At 29.2% G+C, this 18,879-nt stretch overlaps 1 protein-coding gene across 4 annotated transcripts in view; it reads right to left on the reverse strand.

The window, feature by feature from the left end:
* The window catches only part of tefu (Serine/threonine-protein kinase tefu), a 177,522-nt gene that overhangs the window by 137,934 nt on the left and 20,709 nt on the right, over positions 1-18,879 (reverse strand). For 2 of the 4 annotated variants that reach the window (XM_076495786.1, XM_076495802.1), the window contains 7 exons: positions 14,052-14,214; positions 13,416-13,597; positions 11,327-11,545; positions 10,853-10,960; positions 8,182-8,325; positions 5,375-5,484; positions 3,781-4,128 (listed from right to left, as the gene is read on the reverse strand). In XM_076495786.1, the coding sequence (XP_076351901.1) occupies positions 3,781-4,128; positions 5,375-5,484; positions 8,182-8,325; positions 10,853-10,960; positions 11,327-11,545; positions 13,416-13,597; positions 14,052-14,214 (1,274 nt within the window). Of the gene's footprint in view, positions 1-3,780; positions 4,129-5,374; positions 5,485-8,181; positions 8,326-10,852; positions 10,961-11,326; positions 11,546-13,415; positions 13,598-14,051; positions 14,215-16,350; positions 16,496-18,879 lie in introns of those variants that run through there. The other 2 variants (XM_076495809.1, XM_076495794.1) reach the window with 2 other exon arrangements.

Genomic DNA, 18,879 nt, shown 5'->3' on the forward strand with positions numbered 1-18,879 from the left:
TAAATGTAATTGCCAGGCCAATTTCAATTATGGAAGCAAAAAACTGAAACAACAAAAAATATCTGACCAATGAAACAAGTTGTACCATTTTTTATTTCCATTAATCTTGGAAAAGCTAGTAAGAAAAAATAAATCTGAAATAAAACATCAAATTTTATTATAAGAACAAAATAAAAGTATTCAAAAAAGGAAAAGATAAACCCAAAGAAAAAGAAGCAAGCCATATGATAGTTAAGAATTATCTGAGGATCTTCAACCTTCAAAACAAGAATGAAATTTGTGTTGAGATCACGAGATTGAAAACCTTTCAACAGAAAGGATCAATAAAAAGAATTTGTGGTTGAGTCCTACTCAAAAATGTATGCAAATGTTTTAGCTGACCTTGTTGCTGAAAACACCCAGCTTAAATCCAAGGAAACTTTACAAGCACTAAAGGTCAAATGTCAGATTTCATATGCCAATAAAACTTAAGGATTTCCATCACTCCAAACAATAATGAGTAATGTCACAGTTCAATTAATAGATGGATAAAAAAGAAACTTTTTTTTAAAAGCAAATTCTAATAATAATGCCACTATCAATATTTGACACTGATTACAGTTTTATCTGATATCTATGAGTTAGTAAGAAGCTCGTTTTTTCAGAAACACAAAATTAGTTATTTCATGATAACTTAAAGTTTCTACACTTTTAAAGCTTTTCATCTTCAACCCTCTCTAACTTTGTGCAGAAAATATATGTTGCTGTCTGCATTATATACATATATATTCTAAGCTGCAACATCATAAACTATAAAACAAAACTGCTTTTAATTGAGTCTTTGACAAACAGATTTGGTCATTTTTTGTCCAACTTTCTAAACCATCTACTTTTTCTGCAGTTGTCCAGTGTTAAAAAGTACCTTCAACTGTAATACTAAACTGCAAACAGTGTGAGATTTCATTAACAACTGCTATTACAGCTGAACAACCATTTTAGATACATTTATAGCAATGGATTCAAAATTTAAAGTTTATTTCTGACAAGAAAGTTGTGGTTTTAATGGAATAGTAGAAACATTATAAAAAAACAAATTAGATTTGTAAGTATCTTTTATTCTCTAAGGCTTAATTTGAAAAATTGAAACTTTTATACTTAGATAAAACCAATCAAAAATTAAAAGAATTCTCAAAACTGCTAAGAAAAAACCTTTAAGCCAAAGAATCATAAAATATCCTTCTAAAATAGTTTGAATTCCTTTCTTTAGAATTAAAAATTATTCAATTGACAATTGTGTCACAACAGCACTGCACATTAAAATCATTAAATCAAAAATTATATGTCACAATAAAATCAGACAGCATTCTGCTCATTAAAAGCTCAGTAACCTCAAAACATAACACTGTTTTACATTTCCATGTGTGTGTGTGCCAGCATGCCCAGGTGGTTAAAGCACTCGACTTATAATCCGAGGGTTACAGGTTCGAATCCCTGTCACATCAAACATGCTCGCCCTTTCAGCCATAAGGGCATTATAATGTGATGGTCAATCCCACTATTCATTGCTAAAATAGTAGCCCAAGAGGTGGCAGTTGGCGGTGATGACTAGCTGCCTTCTCTCTAGTCTTACGCTGCTAAATTAGGGGTGGCTAGTGCAGACAGCCCTCGAGTAGCTTTGCACAAAATTCAAAACAAACCAAAACATATCCATGCATTTCATATAATACTTAACATTCATCATATTAAAATATTGTATTTAACATAAAGAACCAAAACAAACCAGTTACAAATTTTGTGTGTTTTGTGGTCTAACAAGTGTAATGAGTAGTTTATTTTGCAGCTGGTAACAATCATTTCTAATCAGATATCTATTTGTGCATATATCACTGGATTTTTATAGTTTCATTTAAAATATATTTAAATACCTTTACTATCAAGGTTTGTCAATGAAATTAGATTATAACAGAATTTATAATTTAAAGTTTTATATTATCTAGATTTTGATACCTTAATTGTAAAATAAACCATTAAAAATATCAGGTTGAGGAATAATTCGTGAGCGTTTTTAAATAATTTCATTCAAGCATTACATGCAAGACTATACAATACTTCAATGCATGAACACATTACACCCAAAACATTTATTATGATACTTTATTTCACGTAATACCTAGGTATATAGTATGCATTGTTTTAAACGAAATTGCAAAAAAATTAAATGCAAAAAGCAGATGGTGTCGAAAATGCTCGATTTTGTCCACTTGACAGTCCATTTAATGAGCTGAAAGTGAAAGCAAAAATTAAAGACATATGAAAACCAAACACACCATCTATTAGAGCAAAAAATTATCTACCAAATGACATGAAATATTTTGCGAAAGCATTTCATTTATGAATATATTTGTTTAACTTGAAAAAACGCTCACGAATTATTCCTCAACCCAATATATTTAAAACGTGTTATTTTGTTATGAGACATAAAAGCATTCACAGTTCATAATTTTCAATTTCTGTAAGTTGTATAATATTATGCCAGGACTTCATATAAACATCTAGGCAAAATCTATGTTATTATGCTATTCACATGTGCTTGTTTCAGTCTTTCAGTCCAATTTACTGAACACAAGAAATATTTTTGTCACTCCATGACAAAAGTCATGCCTATTTTCAATATCTTATAGACTTGAAATTCCCAAACCACAAGTATTAATTTGTCAAACATGTTTATAACCAACAGAAAGTGTTCACAGTAGAATTTTCCAATGATCATTTTGAAATTTTGACAGGTAGAATTTGTTATATAGTATAAATAATTTCAAACAGTGATGAAGCTGTTTCTTCCTCCATAGCATTTATAATTTTTTTTCCTGCCTAGACAGATATTAAACAGATAAATTGTACTTACCTTCAATTTTGTATTTTAATGAATTATGCATATTTATTTATTAATTTAATATAGCCCACAGTTTGCCTCAAATCATAATGGATAACTTATTATGTGACTGCAAAACATTTAGCCAAAGGTTGGTGTGTCCCTGCCAATAATACTACAATAGCATGCTGTGATTTTCCCATTGTTATGCATTGAGGTAAAGGGCAGGTGAGAAAAATATAAAATTAAAAATTAACTATATATGAAAACATGAAGTAAAATTACAAATATTACCAAAAGAAGATATTTTAAGAGCATTTGACAAACAAGTTAAAGATATGAACTTATTTTTATTTCTTAATTTTAACAATTCTATTGCACTGTACATGTACACTGATGATAATAACTACCAATAGTGATATGGTTGAGCAAATGAAAAACAAATATAATCATTTACTTTTGAAAAACATCTGATGTTCATTGAAGAGATTTAGAGGTTATGCAAATGAAATTCAATTCCCGTACAATGAAACAAAATATTTATAATCTTTACATAAAGATAAGCTTACACTTGAGCTATTCAAAGTTTGAGCAAAATTGGCTAAAAAATTCAGAAACAATCTTTCAGCAGATGTAATTACAAAAAATCTTATTCTTTGTGCACAAAATACTTGTAATCTTTAAAAAAATTTTACTGATTTTTCATGAAAATGCATTAAGAAAACTCAAGATTATAGTATTTTTAGTTTCACATATATATCATTTTCATTAGCTCATGCATTTTATCTGGACTCATTTCAAAAGCATTAATACAAGTTAAAATTTGTGTTAAATTTATGTACAGTATCATTGCATGTATAAGTACTGAGAACTCTGTACATTAGCAGAAACTACAAAATGTGTCAAGTGCTTCATGCATGAAAATGTACCTGAGTTCATCCCTTTTTCTGGATTATCTATCTTTGTACTTCCATTTCTTAAACACAGTTGACCAATCAGATTTGCTTTGTGAAGAAGAATATCTTTGTCCTTGGTGTTAATAACATGTGTACTTGATGAAAAAGTTAGTGTGCCACCAATTGAATATTCACTGTTTGGCAAGAGCCACTCAACAACACCATATCTAAACCATTCTTTCTCACATCCCAAAGAACTGGAAGGTTCCCAGTGACAAAGAGAAGATCCAAGAAGCCCAGGGAGTTGAGTGGGAAGAGAATAATTAGCCATAAATGTTGATAATGTACATAATGATGAAGAAGACATGGAGTTGCTTGAACCTGACAATGAAAAAAATAAATAAAGGATAAAAAAAACAAAAGGCTAACATAACACTCTGAAAATGATAGAAGTAATACAAAAAAACATAATTTTAAGCTTTTATTTTTATGAGATGAATCCATAAATTGCAAAAAAAATATTCTTACACTTCTTGACCAACTGTATTTATGAAATGACAATGATAAACATAACATTTTGGAACAACATGACTACTCCACACTCTAAACTACCTTAATTTTTTTAAAAAACCTGTTTAGCCAGCCCTTATAATTCATGCATTTATGAAGCTTTTTCTAAAATTCATTTAAATGTATTGCCTCTACAACATTGGAGGGCAACCCATTACAAAGGCCAACTTCCCTGTTAGATAAATAAAACTGTCTTTACTGAAAATGAATCCCACCCTCCTAAAATTTATATTTGTGTCCACTGGTCATACTATTTGCACTGATAAATATAAAAAAGGATAATGCATCAGTATTATCAATTCCCTTTACAATATTAAACATCTCAGTCAGATCCCTCCTAACTCTTTATTTTTCAAGAGAAAATAATTTGAGAGATGTCAGCCTCTCCTCATGTGAGAATCCCCCCATCCCAGGCAGCATTCTAGTAACCATTTTCTGAATTCTTTCAAACAATTTGATGTCTTTTCTAAGGTAAGGAACCCAAGACTGTATACAATATTCAAAAATTAGCCTAACCAGTGACCTGTACAATGAAATTAAACCTTCTTTAAACATGTATCCAATATTTCTGTAGATACAACTGAAAATCTATATGTCCTACCACTAGCATCAGCACATTGCTTGGATGGTTTTAGAGAGTGATTGACTGTCAAAACAAGATCCATTTCCTTCATGACACTGTTATGGTTGTTCCAGTCCAAATCACACTCATAATTCAAGTTATGATAACCCACATGTATTATCTTGCATTTATTATAATTAAAACCCATCTGCCATTTATTTGCCCAACATAATAAATGATCTAAATCCCTTTGTAAATCATCATCATCTTCACAGCTTGCGATGCCAAAAACTACCTTCACAGACTGCTGTATTGTACATTTAATAATATATTTGGAATTAAATTTTCTTACACACAAACTGATTACAAATGAAACTACTATTGTAACACAATGATGTAGGATATAAATCTAAATTTTCAAAAAAAAAGCACTATTATCACTTCTATTTACCATTCTTAAACTAATTTTTTGTATAAGGTATTAAGTTTCATTACCTGGTAGATAAAGGGTATAGAAATCTCTTCCTGGTTTTGCCAGATATGACTCAAGCATAAGTTGCATGAGCTTATGTCCTTCTTGGTGGCACTGGTTTAAAGCAACTGTCCTAGAAGATGAAATGAAGATACTGAATACTTCTATCCAAAAATATGAACAGATAAAAGTGGTGTAGCAAATTTGTCCAACTAATGTTAAGATATTCATACCAGCATATACAGAAATCTATAAAAACATACCTGATTCTAAAATATTCAAGTGCAAAAGAAGAAGAAAAAAAGAGAGAATATATTTTGTAAGATATGTTTAACCCAGAATAACAAAATGTATAAAGACCTAATAATCTCTTATTAACCCTTTAAGTCTCAGAAGTTTTTTTTTGCAAATTACTGATTTGATAATGTCTATTTTTAGGAGCATTGTGATCTCAAAGGTATAAAGAGAAAATCTGTTGAAGATGATCCAAAGCTTATCATTAAAGTACTTTTGTTCACCAAATTTGTTGTGACATGATCAAATAGCAGTCATATTGGATTTGGGGAAAAATCCTCAAATGTCCCTTCTGTTGTAGACTGATTCATGTTGTGTTCAGTCTTTCTGAACAAAACTACAATAAATATTTTCACACTATCGTTGCATACATTTTGTTACATTTTCTAATATAAATCATGCATATTTATTAAATTATAAAGAGAAAGAATCTACCAAAGTCACACCTGTCATCACCATCTTCTAGTACATCTAGCTCCCCACATACAAATGACACCTTTTGAAATCCTTCACAGTGCAATACCTTTCAAAGCAAGGATAAGAATAAAGGCCAACACTGCACTGTCTATATTTACATATATTTAAATGTCTGCCTCCTGGTCTACTTTCATTGCTACACAATTTGCAGTTTAGATTAGATTTGATTGAAGATTAGATTGTACCACTTGTATTATCTGCATGGGAACAGACACATTTTAATACTCTGATAATCCTATCAACCTCCTCTATTTGATTATTGTGCATGTCTACACATAGAGGTTTTTGCACTGCTCTAAACCCAATACTAAACAATCATTTATGTTAGCTGTTGTAAGAATGTGAAAACTTTGGTATCATGGCAGGTGCAGGTTAACAATTTCTCTTGCCACATAAAAACAGGGTCCTCTCTCTTTCTAAGGGATAAATTAGCAGACTTTTGTCCCACAGCCCTACCTCTTAACAACTTATTCATACATTCATTTAATAAAATTATTTAGATATTAAAAATCCTCAGTAAAGTATATAAACTGTTACATTAGTTTTAATGAGTGTATTATCAGTTAACTATGATTCACATAACCCTCTTTCAATATGTCAAAATGAGCATGTCATGACCTTCTACAGTTACATTAAAACTTCAACTGAACTTTTTATTATCAATATATCAAAATAAATTTGGTATTAAAATGTAGTTAATAAATCACGTTTTAATCTTATATTAGTCTTAAGTTCTTAATTTTATGAGGAAAAATCGTTAAGAAATCCTCAATATCTTCTAGTTCCCTAAACCTTCCTCTTCACTAGTTTATTTACCACCTTCCTTTGAAATAATGAAATTAAGGTAAGTCACTCATTATAATAGAGATATAACTATGACTTTACAGAGTTCAATCTTTGTATTATTAAGTCATAAACTAGATAATCAGACACACTTTCCATGCCTATCACTTTAACCAATAGAAAGGCAAAGTTATAATCTATCAAATGACATATGTTATACTGCTTTCAGTACAGAGTCCCATCAATTTTGTCTTCAGTTTGAAAGTTTATATTCAGTGTTCAATCAAACAGTTTAAAAATTATTTTAAGCCTCTTTTGTCTTAGTTAGAAAACCAATTAAATTATGATAGTTGCAAAAAAATGTGTTGTGGGTGTGTTATTATTCTGTGTTCTATGGTGCATCACCTATGTGAATAAAAATTATTGAGAGTAATAGTAACACAATATTAAAAATATGGTCAAAAACGTAATCAGCAACTGATAGAAAAAATATCAAATGTAAGTACACTATATTTTTTGTTTTCTGTGTATTTTATTGTTACAAAAGTAATTAAAATGTAAAAATTAGAAAACTATTAGGTTGTATAAAGTTACATTATGTAAGATAATGAAAAACAACAGAGAAGAAAATTCTTCACAAGGGATGCTCGCAATCGGCTAATCAGTTATGCCATTCAATCAGTAACATGTTCTCCAAGTGATTTACAATGTATATGGTTATTATTAGTTAGACATGGTTCAAAGGAAAAATAAATAAAACTTAGTAGAAATAGCTCTAGACTGCTACAAGCCTTAAGCTACTTAAGACAAACAACTGTAGTTTTCTGTTACAATCTGCATTTATACCAGAAAGTCACATCTGCCAACTCTGTATAGTGATAGAACAGAGAAAATAAATATAAAATATAGTTTTAGTGAAAAGATTGATATTTATCTAGGAGGTTTTAGAGGTTATTCAAATGAAATTTGAAAATTTTCAAATGAAAAAAACTATTTTTAGTCTGAACATGAGAAATCACTTTGCACTCAGAGCAGTTAAAATACAGACTTCATATAAAAATTTTAGTAAAAATTATTAATTGTAAAGAATCTGTTTTTTGCAGATGAAGGACTTGTAATATTTACTAAATGCCTGCAAAAGTTTGTGAAGATACATACACCCTGTTAAAAATTACAGTATGAAAACTCTGATGGTTACTCCAAGGTTACAAGGTAAGTCACACTGATTGACCCCACATGGAAATAGCAACAATAAAAATAAAGTTTACAAACTTACCTCACTGTCAATTCCCAAGTTTTAGCCCATAATGGCTGAAGCTGATCCCATTCAAAATTTGAGTGTGTACTGCTGTTCTTCCAGTAAGACTGAACAACCACAAAGGACTGAAGACAACATAGCACCCATGGCTTTACCTCATTGCTGGAATAAAAACAATAGTTTACAAAACTCACCAAATACAATCATATGAAGATACGTATGTATTAAAATAGTTATTTGAAATTTATTATTTAACTTTTTGTCACTGTATATTTGTATGTCATAGAGTAAAGTAAACTGAAATTGCTATAAAGATGACAAATATCTTCACATCCCATTATTGTACATCTTGAATATGTTATATTTATCTGAGTAACAATTTCCTACCACTCATACATCACATTAATATACCATTCAAATACAGTAAAACCTGTCTAAGTCTGGCTTAGTGCATAAGGCAGAAACCTGTTCAAGCAAGAAATATCAAAATTTTACAGCATTATCTTAAGATTTCTTTTATAAAGGCCTTCTATATGGCAGAACCTGCATAACATGGACAGAAAATTATCTTTCACCTACTTCATCTATCAACAAGTAGGATTAAAAAGTAAGATGTTTTTAAATAAATATTAATTTCTTATTTAATTAACAATTTGTTTAAATATTAATAAATTCTTGAATATTTTATTACAGTAAGTATTAGTTAAATATATTCTGTTCTTTTTTCTGCTATCATTATTCCAGAAGTTGTCATTTGAAAAACCGATTGGCTGTAGAATTGTTCTTTATAACCTCATGAAAAAGTCCATTAAAAAACAAAACAGTTAAAACTGGACACTTTCTTCAAATAAATTTGAATAAGATTTGTATACTAATGTATATTTTGAATGTCTGCTTTTGTTCTTATTCTAATAAATATAGCTTAAATAGTATAATAACTTTATTCACAAACATCTTACTTCCCTTGAGTCAAGCAAGTATGACATTTTTCTCAAACGTTATATATAATTAAGGAAATTCAGGTTCACTATGTCTAAGCCATAAAACCTGTTTAAGCCAAAAATTTTACTCAGTCCCATGCGATTCCACCTTCAACAGGTTTTACTGTATTAATATTTACGTGTACAAGCAGCTTTTAGAACTAAAATACACTGTTTATGCTTTCACAATTTTCACACATTTCTCACTCATTTCAGAAAATTTAAAAACAATTATAATGCTAAGTAACAGTTACAAAAATTTTAACAAAAATGCAAGTTTTAATTTTAAAACCAGCTGGTCAATTATTTTTAGATAGTGCTTATACTTTAATTTTTTTTTTAGTGTAAGTTATTAATACAGAAATATCTGTTCTTACATCCATTTAAAATAAGTACTGTGTTTATTAAAACCAAATTCATATTTCAAACTTTAGATAAATATATTGTTGTTTTAAATATAAACATTTTAAAAATGTGCAAGTAATACTTTTTGTGAAGAAACAAATTAAATACAAATACTTATAAAAAATATAAGAAATTATTGAAATAAAAACCACAGAACCTCATATTTGCAGCAGAATATTACTCAAACTAACAAATACAACAATGACAGAATAAACATCAAGATCAATGGTTCTGTGCACATTTGTTTTTTACAACTAACCACTCTTTGAAGTCAAACACATCAATTTTGTGTAAGAATGCTACAATGAAAAATAAACACACAAACTGCATAAAATTATTTCAAGAAGATTCTAACAATGCTCTTTATGTAAGTATATGTTTAATTACACTCTATTATTTTGAGAAATTACACTCCAACTGATAACCAATCACACATGCTGAGTTTTAATAGTATTTTCAAGACTTGTTAATTTTGACCCATAGAATAACAACCAAGATATAAATATTAAAAGTAAGGTTGGCTACAGTACCCCAAGCAAAACAGTTAGGTATATTTTTAACTAAAATTATTTTAACCAATCAATAAGATTATGGGACTTTTTTCTCCATCAAACACTCCTTCTGTGAAGCATTACAACCTGCTACAACCAGATTTTGTTTTTGAAGATATACCAAATGCCAGATGTATATTACATATGAAAACAGATTGCAAGATTTAATTATAGGAAAGGACCACAACACTACAAATGCTACATAACTGGAATTTCAACCAAAGTAAAGGTGTGTAATTATGTCATGATATCAACAATGTACATTTTAAAAAGAACTAAGAGAAGGACTTAAAAAAATTGCAGTCATGTACAAATCTAATTTTACTCTATTCAACAGCTACTGTGCTAAAATTTGTTAATTTCTTTTATGTAAAGAGACATAGTAATTATAATGCTTCAATGCATCTAATCTGTTTTCTCATGATGGTTCATTATTTAGATTCAATGCATTTTTACTATAATCTGTAAAACAGAGTTAAATTTAACTTATTTTGTTCCATGAATCCTAACATAGCTCAACAGTTCTTAACTTATCATAAAATATGAGCAAATTGTATGAACTGCAGTATTTCTGGCATAACTGTGCAACAAAAAATGATTCACAGTATACAAATATCCTATTTTTTACAAATGGTCATCTTCCTTTGTTTAAAACCAAATTTGTAATAAAAGTGAAAAACTACATAACTAAAAGAACTTAGTTCATTAAATTAGGTAACAGATTTTCTATATGCACAATCTACCTCAACTTACTGTTTACAAGAGTGATAAATCTGTAGCAAGAGATCAAGAAGTGAAAATAAGTCCTCTGGTTGAACAATTTCAGGATACTTTGACAATAACGCTGCTAACAACTGTAGCCTAGAAGACATTACCAAAAATGAAACTCATTTACTGTAAACCTAAGTCATACAATATTACTACTATTTATCATCTTATGATTATTGCAAGGTTTGATATTTGAGTAAATTTAATTATGAAAGTAACTTGTAATATGTCGATAAAAGCTTTAGTTTAATTTTTTACAGTAGTTCCCATACTGACCAACTTATTACTTTCAATAATGAACAGAACAACATTTGTTACACCAGCTTTAACCCTTAAAACAGTAGGAAGGAATGTTGTAGGTAGATGCATCAATTGATGATGGCTGCCATTTAAGGTTAAAATACTCTTTCCAATGACCTGGATACAATAATACACTTTTCATGTTAAAGAAAAACTCACCAAGGAATTGCTTCCACTGATGATGATAAAGCATGCAAAGAATCATTAAAAATATGCATTCCAACCTCAAGTCTACGTTTCTTAGTTGCAGTGACTGTTACTTGATTGGAATCCATGATGGATAGCTGTGTTATTTCAATACAGTCATCTTCCTTAAACACATGATGGCAGACTTCTACTAAAACCTCAATAAGTGATGGTTTCAAAAACAGTTCTTTGCTAACAACAATGAAAAATCATAACAATGGAAATTAATTTTTAAATGGCAAATTACATTTGCAAATTAATAGACCTCTCACAATAAGAAATGTCCACTGGACAGCTATATCATGTAGTGAAAAACAAATGTTAGTTTTCATCTTACTGGCAATGAACACTGAAATTTCATCATTGAAATTATTATATACTTTTATGTTTTTAAATAAAATTTAACATTATATATTTCTGCAGTTTTGGTTTATACACATATCTTTACATATAAACTGTTCAACTTCTTTCTAAACGAAATAAATTCCTAACACATGAAACTTTATTCTATGGAATTAATTGTATTAATTAACAACAGTAATGCATAAAATGGAGATCTCATCTTGTCATCAAATGAATTTCTACATATGCTTGTAAAACAACTCTTAAAACAGCTTTTAAAATGAACTGTTGTGAGTTGCCTAACAAATTAAAAATATATTTCTTCTTACCACAAAGAAAAAACATATGTTTAGTTTACAATGTTAGCTACTTAATGTAACTTTCTCATTTTTAAAGAAAAACATTATATGCAGTGACTTAATTTACTAATGCAAAAATTGCTTAACGATCTGCACTTTGAATCAAAATGAGAATACAATTTTTCATTTATCAAACAAGCAATTCAACATCAAAATAATGACTTGAGCTCTAATGTCTTGTGTATTAAGCCAACAGTTAAGTTATATTTGCTCCTACTATCACTATTTCAACCCATACAAAACTACCATATCCTAAGTCTAAGCTGTTAAATGTGATACATAAGAACAGCAGTCCACACTTTAGAAAATATTTGTAAAACAGATTCTTTCTTTACAAATTGGAAATAATATTAGGGTGTTGACTGCACAAATAAATACAAAGGAGTGCAAAAAACAGAAGACACCAGTAATTCTGAAAGTACTGAATATTTTTCACAGTTTAACACTGATCATACAAATAAATGAAGACAATTTTGTTAAAGAAGTGGGCTATAGTTAAAGCTTTCACCTCTAGCTTTTGTGTAAAGCAGTGTTTAAATGGATATGAATATAACATTATGCATTTCTCAACTATTATAAATTTCTATTTTATAAAACTAAAATTTGGTGCTTACAACTGATTTAAATAAAAATTAAAAGCAATATCAAGTGTTATAAAATTTTCACTTCACAATTTTGTATCTCATACACATGCTTCTATCTTTAGTTCATAATTGTTTGTTTTTGAATTTCACACAAAGCTACTCAAGGGCTATCTGCACTAGCTGTCCTTAATTTAGCAGTGTAAGACTAGAGGGAAAGCAGCTAGTCATCACCACCCACCGCTAACTCTTGGACTACTCTTTTACCAATGAATAGTGAGATTGACCGTCACTTATAACGCCCCCATGGCTGAAAAGGTGAGCATGTTTGGTGCGACGGGGATGCGAACCTGCAACCCTCAGATTACAAGTCGCATGCCTTAACCCACCTGGCCATGCCAGGCCTAGTTCATAATACACCACCAAATATAAGGATCAAATACGATTAAACTGTGAAGGTGCATATCTATTTTATAGAACCTGTCACACTTAAAACTTATTTAAAATCTTCTTCTAGAAATTTTCCATGTTTAATGAATTGCTAAATTAGTAAGTAACACTATTCCCCATTTTTTTGCTGTCAAAGTTACCACTAAAAACGATTTTCTAAGTTCAACATTTTCTTTGTGTTTTATAGATTTTACTAGTAATTTGCCATTTGACAACTGTGTTATTTTAAATCTTACTAAAATATATAAATAATTTATCTTAGCCCTTAAAAGATGAGAAACTTCTATTTAAACTATTATAAACTGATTAACATTCATAAAGAACAATTACCTGGAAGAATATTTGTTTCTTCCACATGTTTGTTGCAGTTCACCAATCAGAACATTATAAAGTTTTTTCAAATTACTTTTCCAAACATCCCAGTTACAAGCAAATGCACCATTTCTATCATCACTGACTCCTTTAGGATGGTGGAGCCCCAGTTGCAGCTTCCAAAACTCTAATAACTTTTCCTAAAACATAAGAAATATATACATGTACATTTACATCTTTCTTTACTAAAAGCTTTCACTTGCACTGATCATCATTTCTACTAAAAAATTTAGCTTACAACAAAAACATAAATATTTGATTCAGATTCTAAAACCAGGCTTAAAGTGCAACAATACAGGTCAAATGCTATGTACTGTAATAGCAGATTTTATTACCTATAAAAATCTACAGGTGATTTGAAATATGAACAAAAATTCAAAAAGCTCAGAGTCTACACTATACGTTTCCAATGCTGAATTAGGAACTATTTCAAAATATAAACATTTTCATGATTTATGCCAAACCATTTTTACGCATAAATATTACTTTAGTACTAAATGTACACATCTTTAGTTGTCTTGCATTATCACACAATTACTTAAACACCTTTGTTTACTGTCATCAGCATGTGTTTGGTGATATTCTAAAACTTACTTTTGTTTTGACTGATGGCTTTGCACTCCAAAGATATAGAAAGGGCATAAATATTAGCTCTCCTAGTCTACAGAGTTGGGTACGGCAATCTAGAGCTATGTGTTTACAAAAGGCTATCAAAGCTTCTAGAAGCCCCTCATGGTGTCCACTAGATTTTTCATTTCTAAATAATAAGTAACACATTTACTCACTCAGATGGGTAATAAAAATACATGCAAGCTTTTGTTATAAAACACATTCATTAGGAAAACTTGTTACCCTGACAATATACACAGACAATTTTCACACACAAGATTATGAACATACACAAGCAAAACTTAGTCTTATGAGCAGCATTGAGTTGACACTACACTCATTGAGTTGACACTACACTCATTGAGTTGACACTACAGTCATTGAGTTGACACTACACTTATTAATTTATACACATCAAGCTACCAGGCCATAACCTTCTAATTTTTGACTTCTTAAACTCACAGATGGTATCTTATACATGGAAACATATACGAACAATATACCTATTTAACAAAAATAAAAATGTCATGTAGCTAGACCAGTGACATTTGAAAGTTCATATTCTGCTGTGTTTATTGGTTGTTGGCTGGTAGGCTGGGTGACTGCTCTAAGAAAAAACTATTTCCACATAAGAATTTCAAGTGATAAAGAGCCAAAGTTCAGGACATTTTCAAGGGTAGTCTTTAATATATTCAATTAAAGCATACAGCAGAGCATTTATTATAACAAGATCTACAACCACAACTCATTCTAATTAAAATCAACTTCCTAAGCTGCAAGATGATGTTTATGGTTACAAAGAGAAAGTTCAATCCAAAACGTCACTATGATGAACCTAGCTATATTCCTTAACCATTAACTAAAACTAACAGTGTTCAGTGAACATTTAGAAATTACAGACCTAGAAAATAAGTCAACTTATGGAAAACAACACAAGAAGAGGAAGTATGAAGGGGCATTGATATGGCTGTTATCTAAAGAAACCTGTTCTCATGGAAATATTGCATGAGAGTCAAACAAGCACACAGAGCATATTTAGAAGGAAAAAATGGCCCTCGGTACTTAATTGTAATCTACAAAAATCATAAATGACTCTTTATACTACTATATACATGTAAATATTTTTCTTTTATCTTAATCTTCCAGCTGAAAATTGAAAAAAAGAAGCATCAGTTTTCAATACTTATTTTAAATATACTGTACGTGCATACTATACTGTTTAAAATTTGTTCACATATTAATCTGTTCTCTATCTAATTAACTCCATCATCATGGGTACTCTCTACTGTGCATGACACAAGATTTTAGTATCTTATCAAATTCAAAAGTTTAACTCTCTCAACATGGGGTCAGTTTATATAAGTGACCATGTAACTTCTTTACTCATATAAGGTATTTTTAGATTATACTTCTAACTTTCAATATAGTACGTATAGCCTCACACAATTTGGCAGTATTTCATTTGATATTACAAGTTTTTATCATAAAAAATTATATTTTTAGTGAAGTATTTGTTTTGAACAGTCCACGTGCAAAGTAATTTTCACAATAAAATTAAAAATACTTTTCCCTTATCTCAACAATCTCAGTTTTCTTTGTGTGATCTCTTAGACCTCCTACATACATTTCAAACATTTTTCTTCAGTGAAACTTGATAGATTATGTTATTTTCTCTAACATAACTCAAAAAAGGATCAGTCAATCTGATCGACCTCATAACGGACAAAAAAATTGAAATAAACCTGAATCACTTTTTTCTTTCTATAATGACTTCATACTGTAATATGAAACCACAATTGTTTATCTTAATTAGCTCTATGTTATAACAGTATAGATCTACTCATAATTCAACATCTTTCTTTTATTGCTCTTTAACCTGTGAGTAACTACTGTCCTGATGCTTATAAACTTTAAATCACTTAGGCAATGTGCAGTTTACATTACACTATTGAATTACATTACCCATAAGCTACTACAACTAGTACAAGTAGCTCATGTGTGTAGCTCCTGAAGCATTTTTATTATTTATTTTACCTCACCTAATCTTAATTATTTAAAAATATCCTTATGTTTACATTTTAGTTGCTTTTATAATTATTCATAAAGAACAAACAAGAAATAAAATACTTATCAAATCTTCTGTTTTTCTTTCTCTTGACTGTTTAGAAGAGTTAACCCTAATTTTTTTATACTACTCATAGTATTGCAATTAATAATTCTTATTTAAATAATGATCAAAACAATATAGACTAATAACATGCAAAAAATAGGCTAATGCCCTTACCTCTCAAAATTCTTCTGGTTTTATATCTTTGCAACAACAGTTGTTACATATCAATCTAAGCTAGTCATTAATTTTCTCAGAAGAATGACATTCTTGCTCTGAGTGAAATTGATATTTAAGGGTTCAGAACACATATGTCATTTGATAGATGAAAATCTTGAGTTTCTATTGGTTACAGGTAATGTATAATTAAACATAAAAGCAAACAATTAGTGAATTATGAAAAAGAGGATGTGAAAGATGGGTGAAGCAGGAAGGGTCTGATTTTCTATTTGATAGCTCTGTAATCGCACAAAGTTAAAGACTATAATAAATGTGGTTTTTCTGAGCAATGGTGATTGTATAGAGAGTAAAACATTTTAATTTTTATGATTTCAATCTTTGATTTTACCTAATCTAACTTTAATTAACCTGAAGAGATTCATATTTTTACATTTTAGTTACTTTTATAATAATAAATAAAGAATAAACACAAAAAACAAGAAATTACTTATCCAATCTTTTTCTTTCTTGCTGTTGATTCTCAAGGACATGTAAGCTTACTATTTTATACTAATGATAATAATGCACTAAATAACTTTCTAACTGTACAACAACAGTCATTACAAATTCATTTAAGCCAGTTTTTAAAGTTTCTAATGGGAATATTGCTTGCACTCTGTTTGCAATTGACACTTATTTGTTCAAAGCATAATGTTAAATAACATGTTATTTGATAGATAAGATCCCTGCCTTTCTACCAGTTATAAGTGATACATAATTGAACATAAGACAGGATGTGATAGGTGCATGTGGTAGAAGGGGTCTGATTTTATATTCAGTAGCCTTGTAAGCAAATTGAGGGCTATAAAAATTAGTTTATCTGAGCAATGATGATTCTACAATGAGCACTTTATGTATCATTTTGGGAATTTGGAATTTGGGAATAAAATAGAAATGAAATGTCATGCGGGTCACACTAGGGAAATTCGGGTCTTTGTTTTCTTAAATTTATATGTCATTCAAATATATATTATTAGCTAATATTTTATACTATTCTAATTGGTATAACATTAACAAAAAGTAGTTTAATAAAATTTTGAATGTTAGACAATAAAACTGAGTGTCATGCTCAGTAAAAAGTAATTGCATGGATAGTGATTTATGTTATACAAATTAAAATAACATAAAATTTTAATTAATAATCTGTATTTTAACAGTATACAAGTTTTAATTTTGAATTCTACAAGGCAATATTTTAAAAAAATAATCAATTTTCCTAGTTTGAACTACATGACAAATTTTCTTTTGGCATGTCATCTTCCCTATTTTATCCACCACACCAAGATAAAGTATAAAATTAAAAATAAATTCCTTTCTACAAAATCGTCATATTTTTTGTAGTCTTCAAATTTATTTCATTACACAGCTATCAAAGAGAAGATCAGACCCATCCTGCCACACTTACCTGTTACATCCTTTCTTTCAGAATTCATTAATAGTTCTCATTTATGTTTAATTATATAGCACCTAATTTCTCTACAGAAAGTCAAGGTTTTCATCTATCAAATGATGCATTGCGTAAAATTATATTCTGAACAACTAAACCTCAATTTCATTCAGAGTACAAACATTGTTCCTGTGAGAAAGTTAATGACTAGCTTTGATAAATCTTTAATGACTCTTGTCACATAGTTAGAAAGCCAGGAAAACTTTGAGAGGTAAGGAAATGTTTCTATTTTTTGCATATTATTAGTATATACTGTTTGACGCATTATGTAATTGAATAAAAATTATTAAATGCATCACTATCAATAGTATAAAATATTAGGGTTAGCTCTTTTCAACATTCAACAGCAAGAAAAAAGAAGATTAGTTAAGTATTTTTTAATTCTCTTTTTCTTGTATTTATTCTCTATATATAATTATAAAAGTGCAAAAATAAGGATCTTTTCAGGTTAGTTAATACTAAATTAGATAAAATAAATAATAATAATATTGTAACAAAAATATTTCACAAGGTCCAATATACAAGCAACTCATAGTAGTTTGTGGGTAAGGTAATGCATTAGCATAACTTGAGCTGCATGTGCCCAGAATGATTTACAACTTATAATGGCACAAATAGTAGTCAGACATGGTTCAAAGTGCAATAAAACAATAAAATTTAATGAATGTATACTGTTATTAACTCAAGAACTATCTAGGATAAATGAATGTAGTTTCATGTTACAATATGAAGTAATTCTAAAAAGAAAAAAGGGTAATTTAGATTTATTTAGATTTTGTTTTTTGTTATGAAGTTAGTCAAGTTGATCAATTCCATTTTGAAACAGATCAAAGAAAATAACATATAAATTATAAAGTTTTATTGAAAAAAAAAGTTTCAGGGACTACTCAAAGGAAATTTGAGAATTTTAAGGAAAAGTACTTTTAACATGAAAATTACTTTGTACACAGACTATTCAAAACAAATACTCAATATATTTATGGACAAATTTTTATTTTAATAAAATACAACACAAAAAATATTATTTTTTGTGTGAAAGA

The sequence above is a fragment of the Tachypleus tridentatus genome, chromosome 1, assembly GCF_004210375.1.
Source record: "Tachypleus tridentatus isolate NWPU-2018 chromosome 1, ASM421037v1, whole genome shotgun sequence".
NCBI lineage: Eukaryota > Metazoa > Arthropoda > Merostomata > Xiphosura > Limulidae > Tachypleus > Tachypleus tridentatus.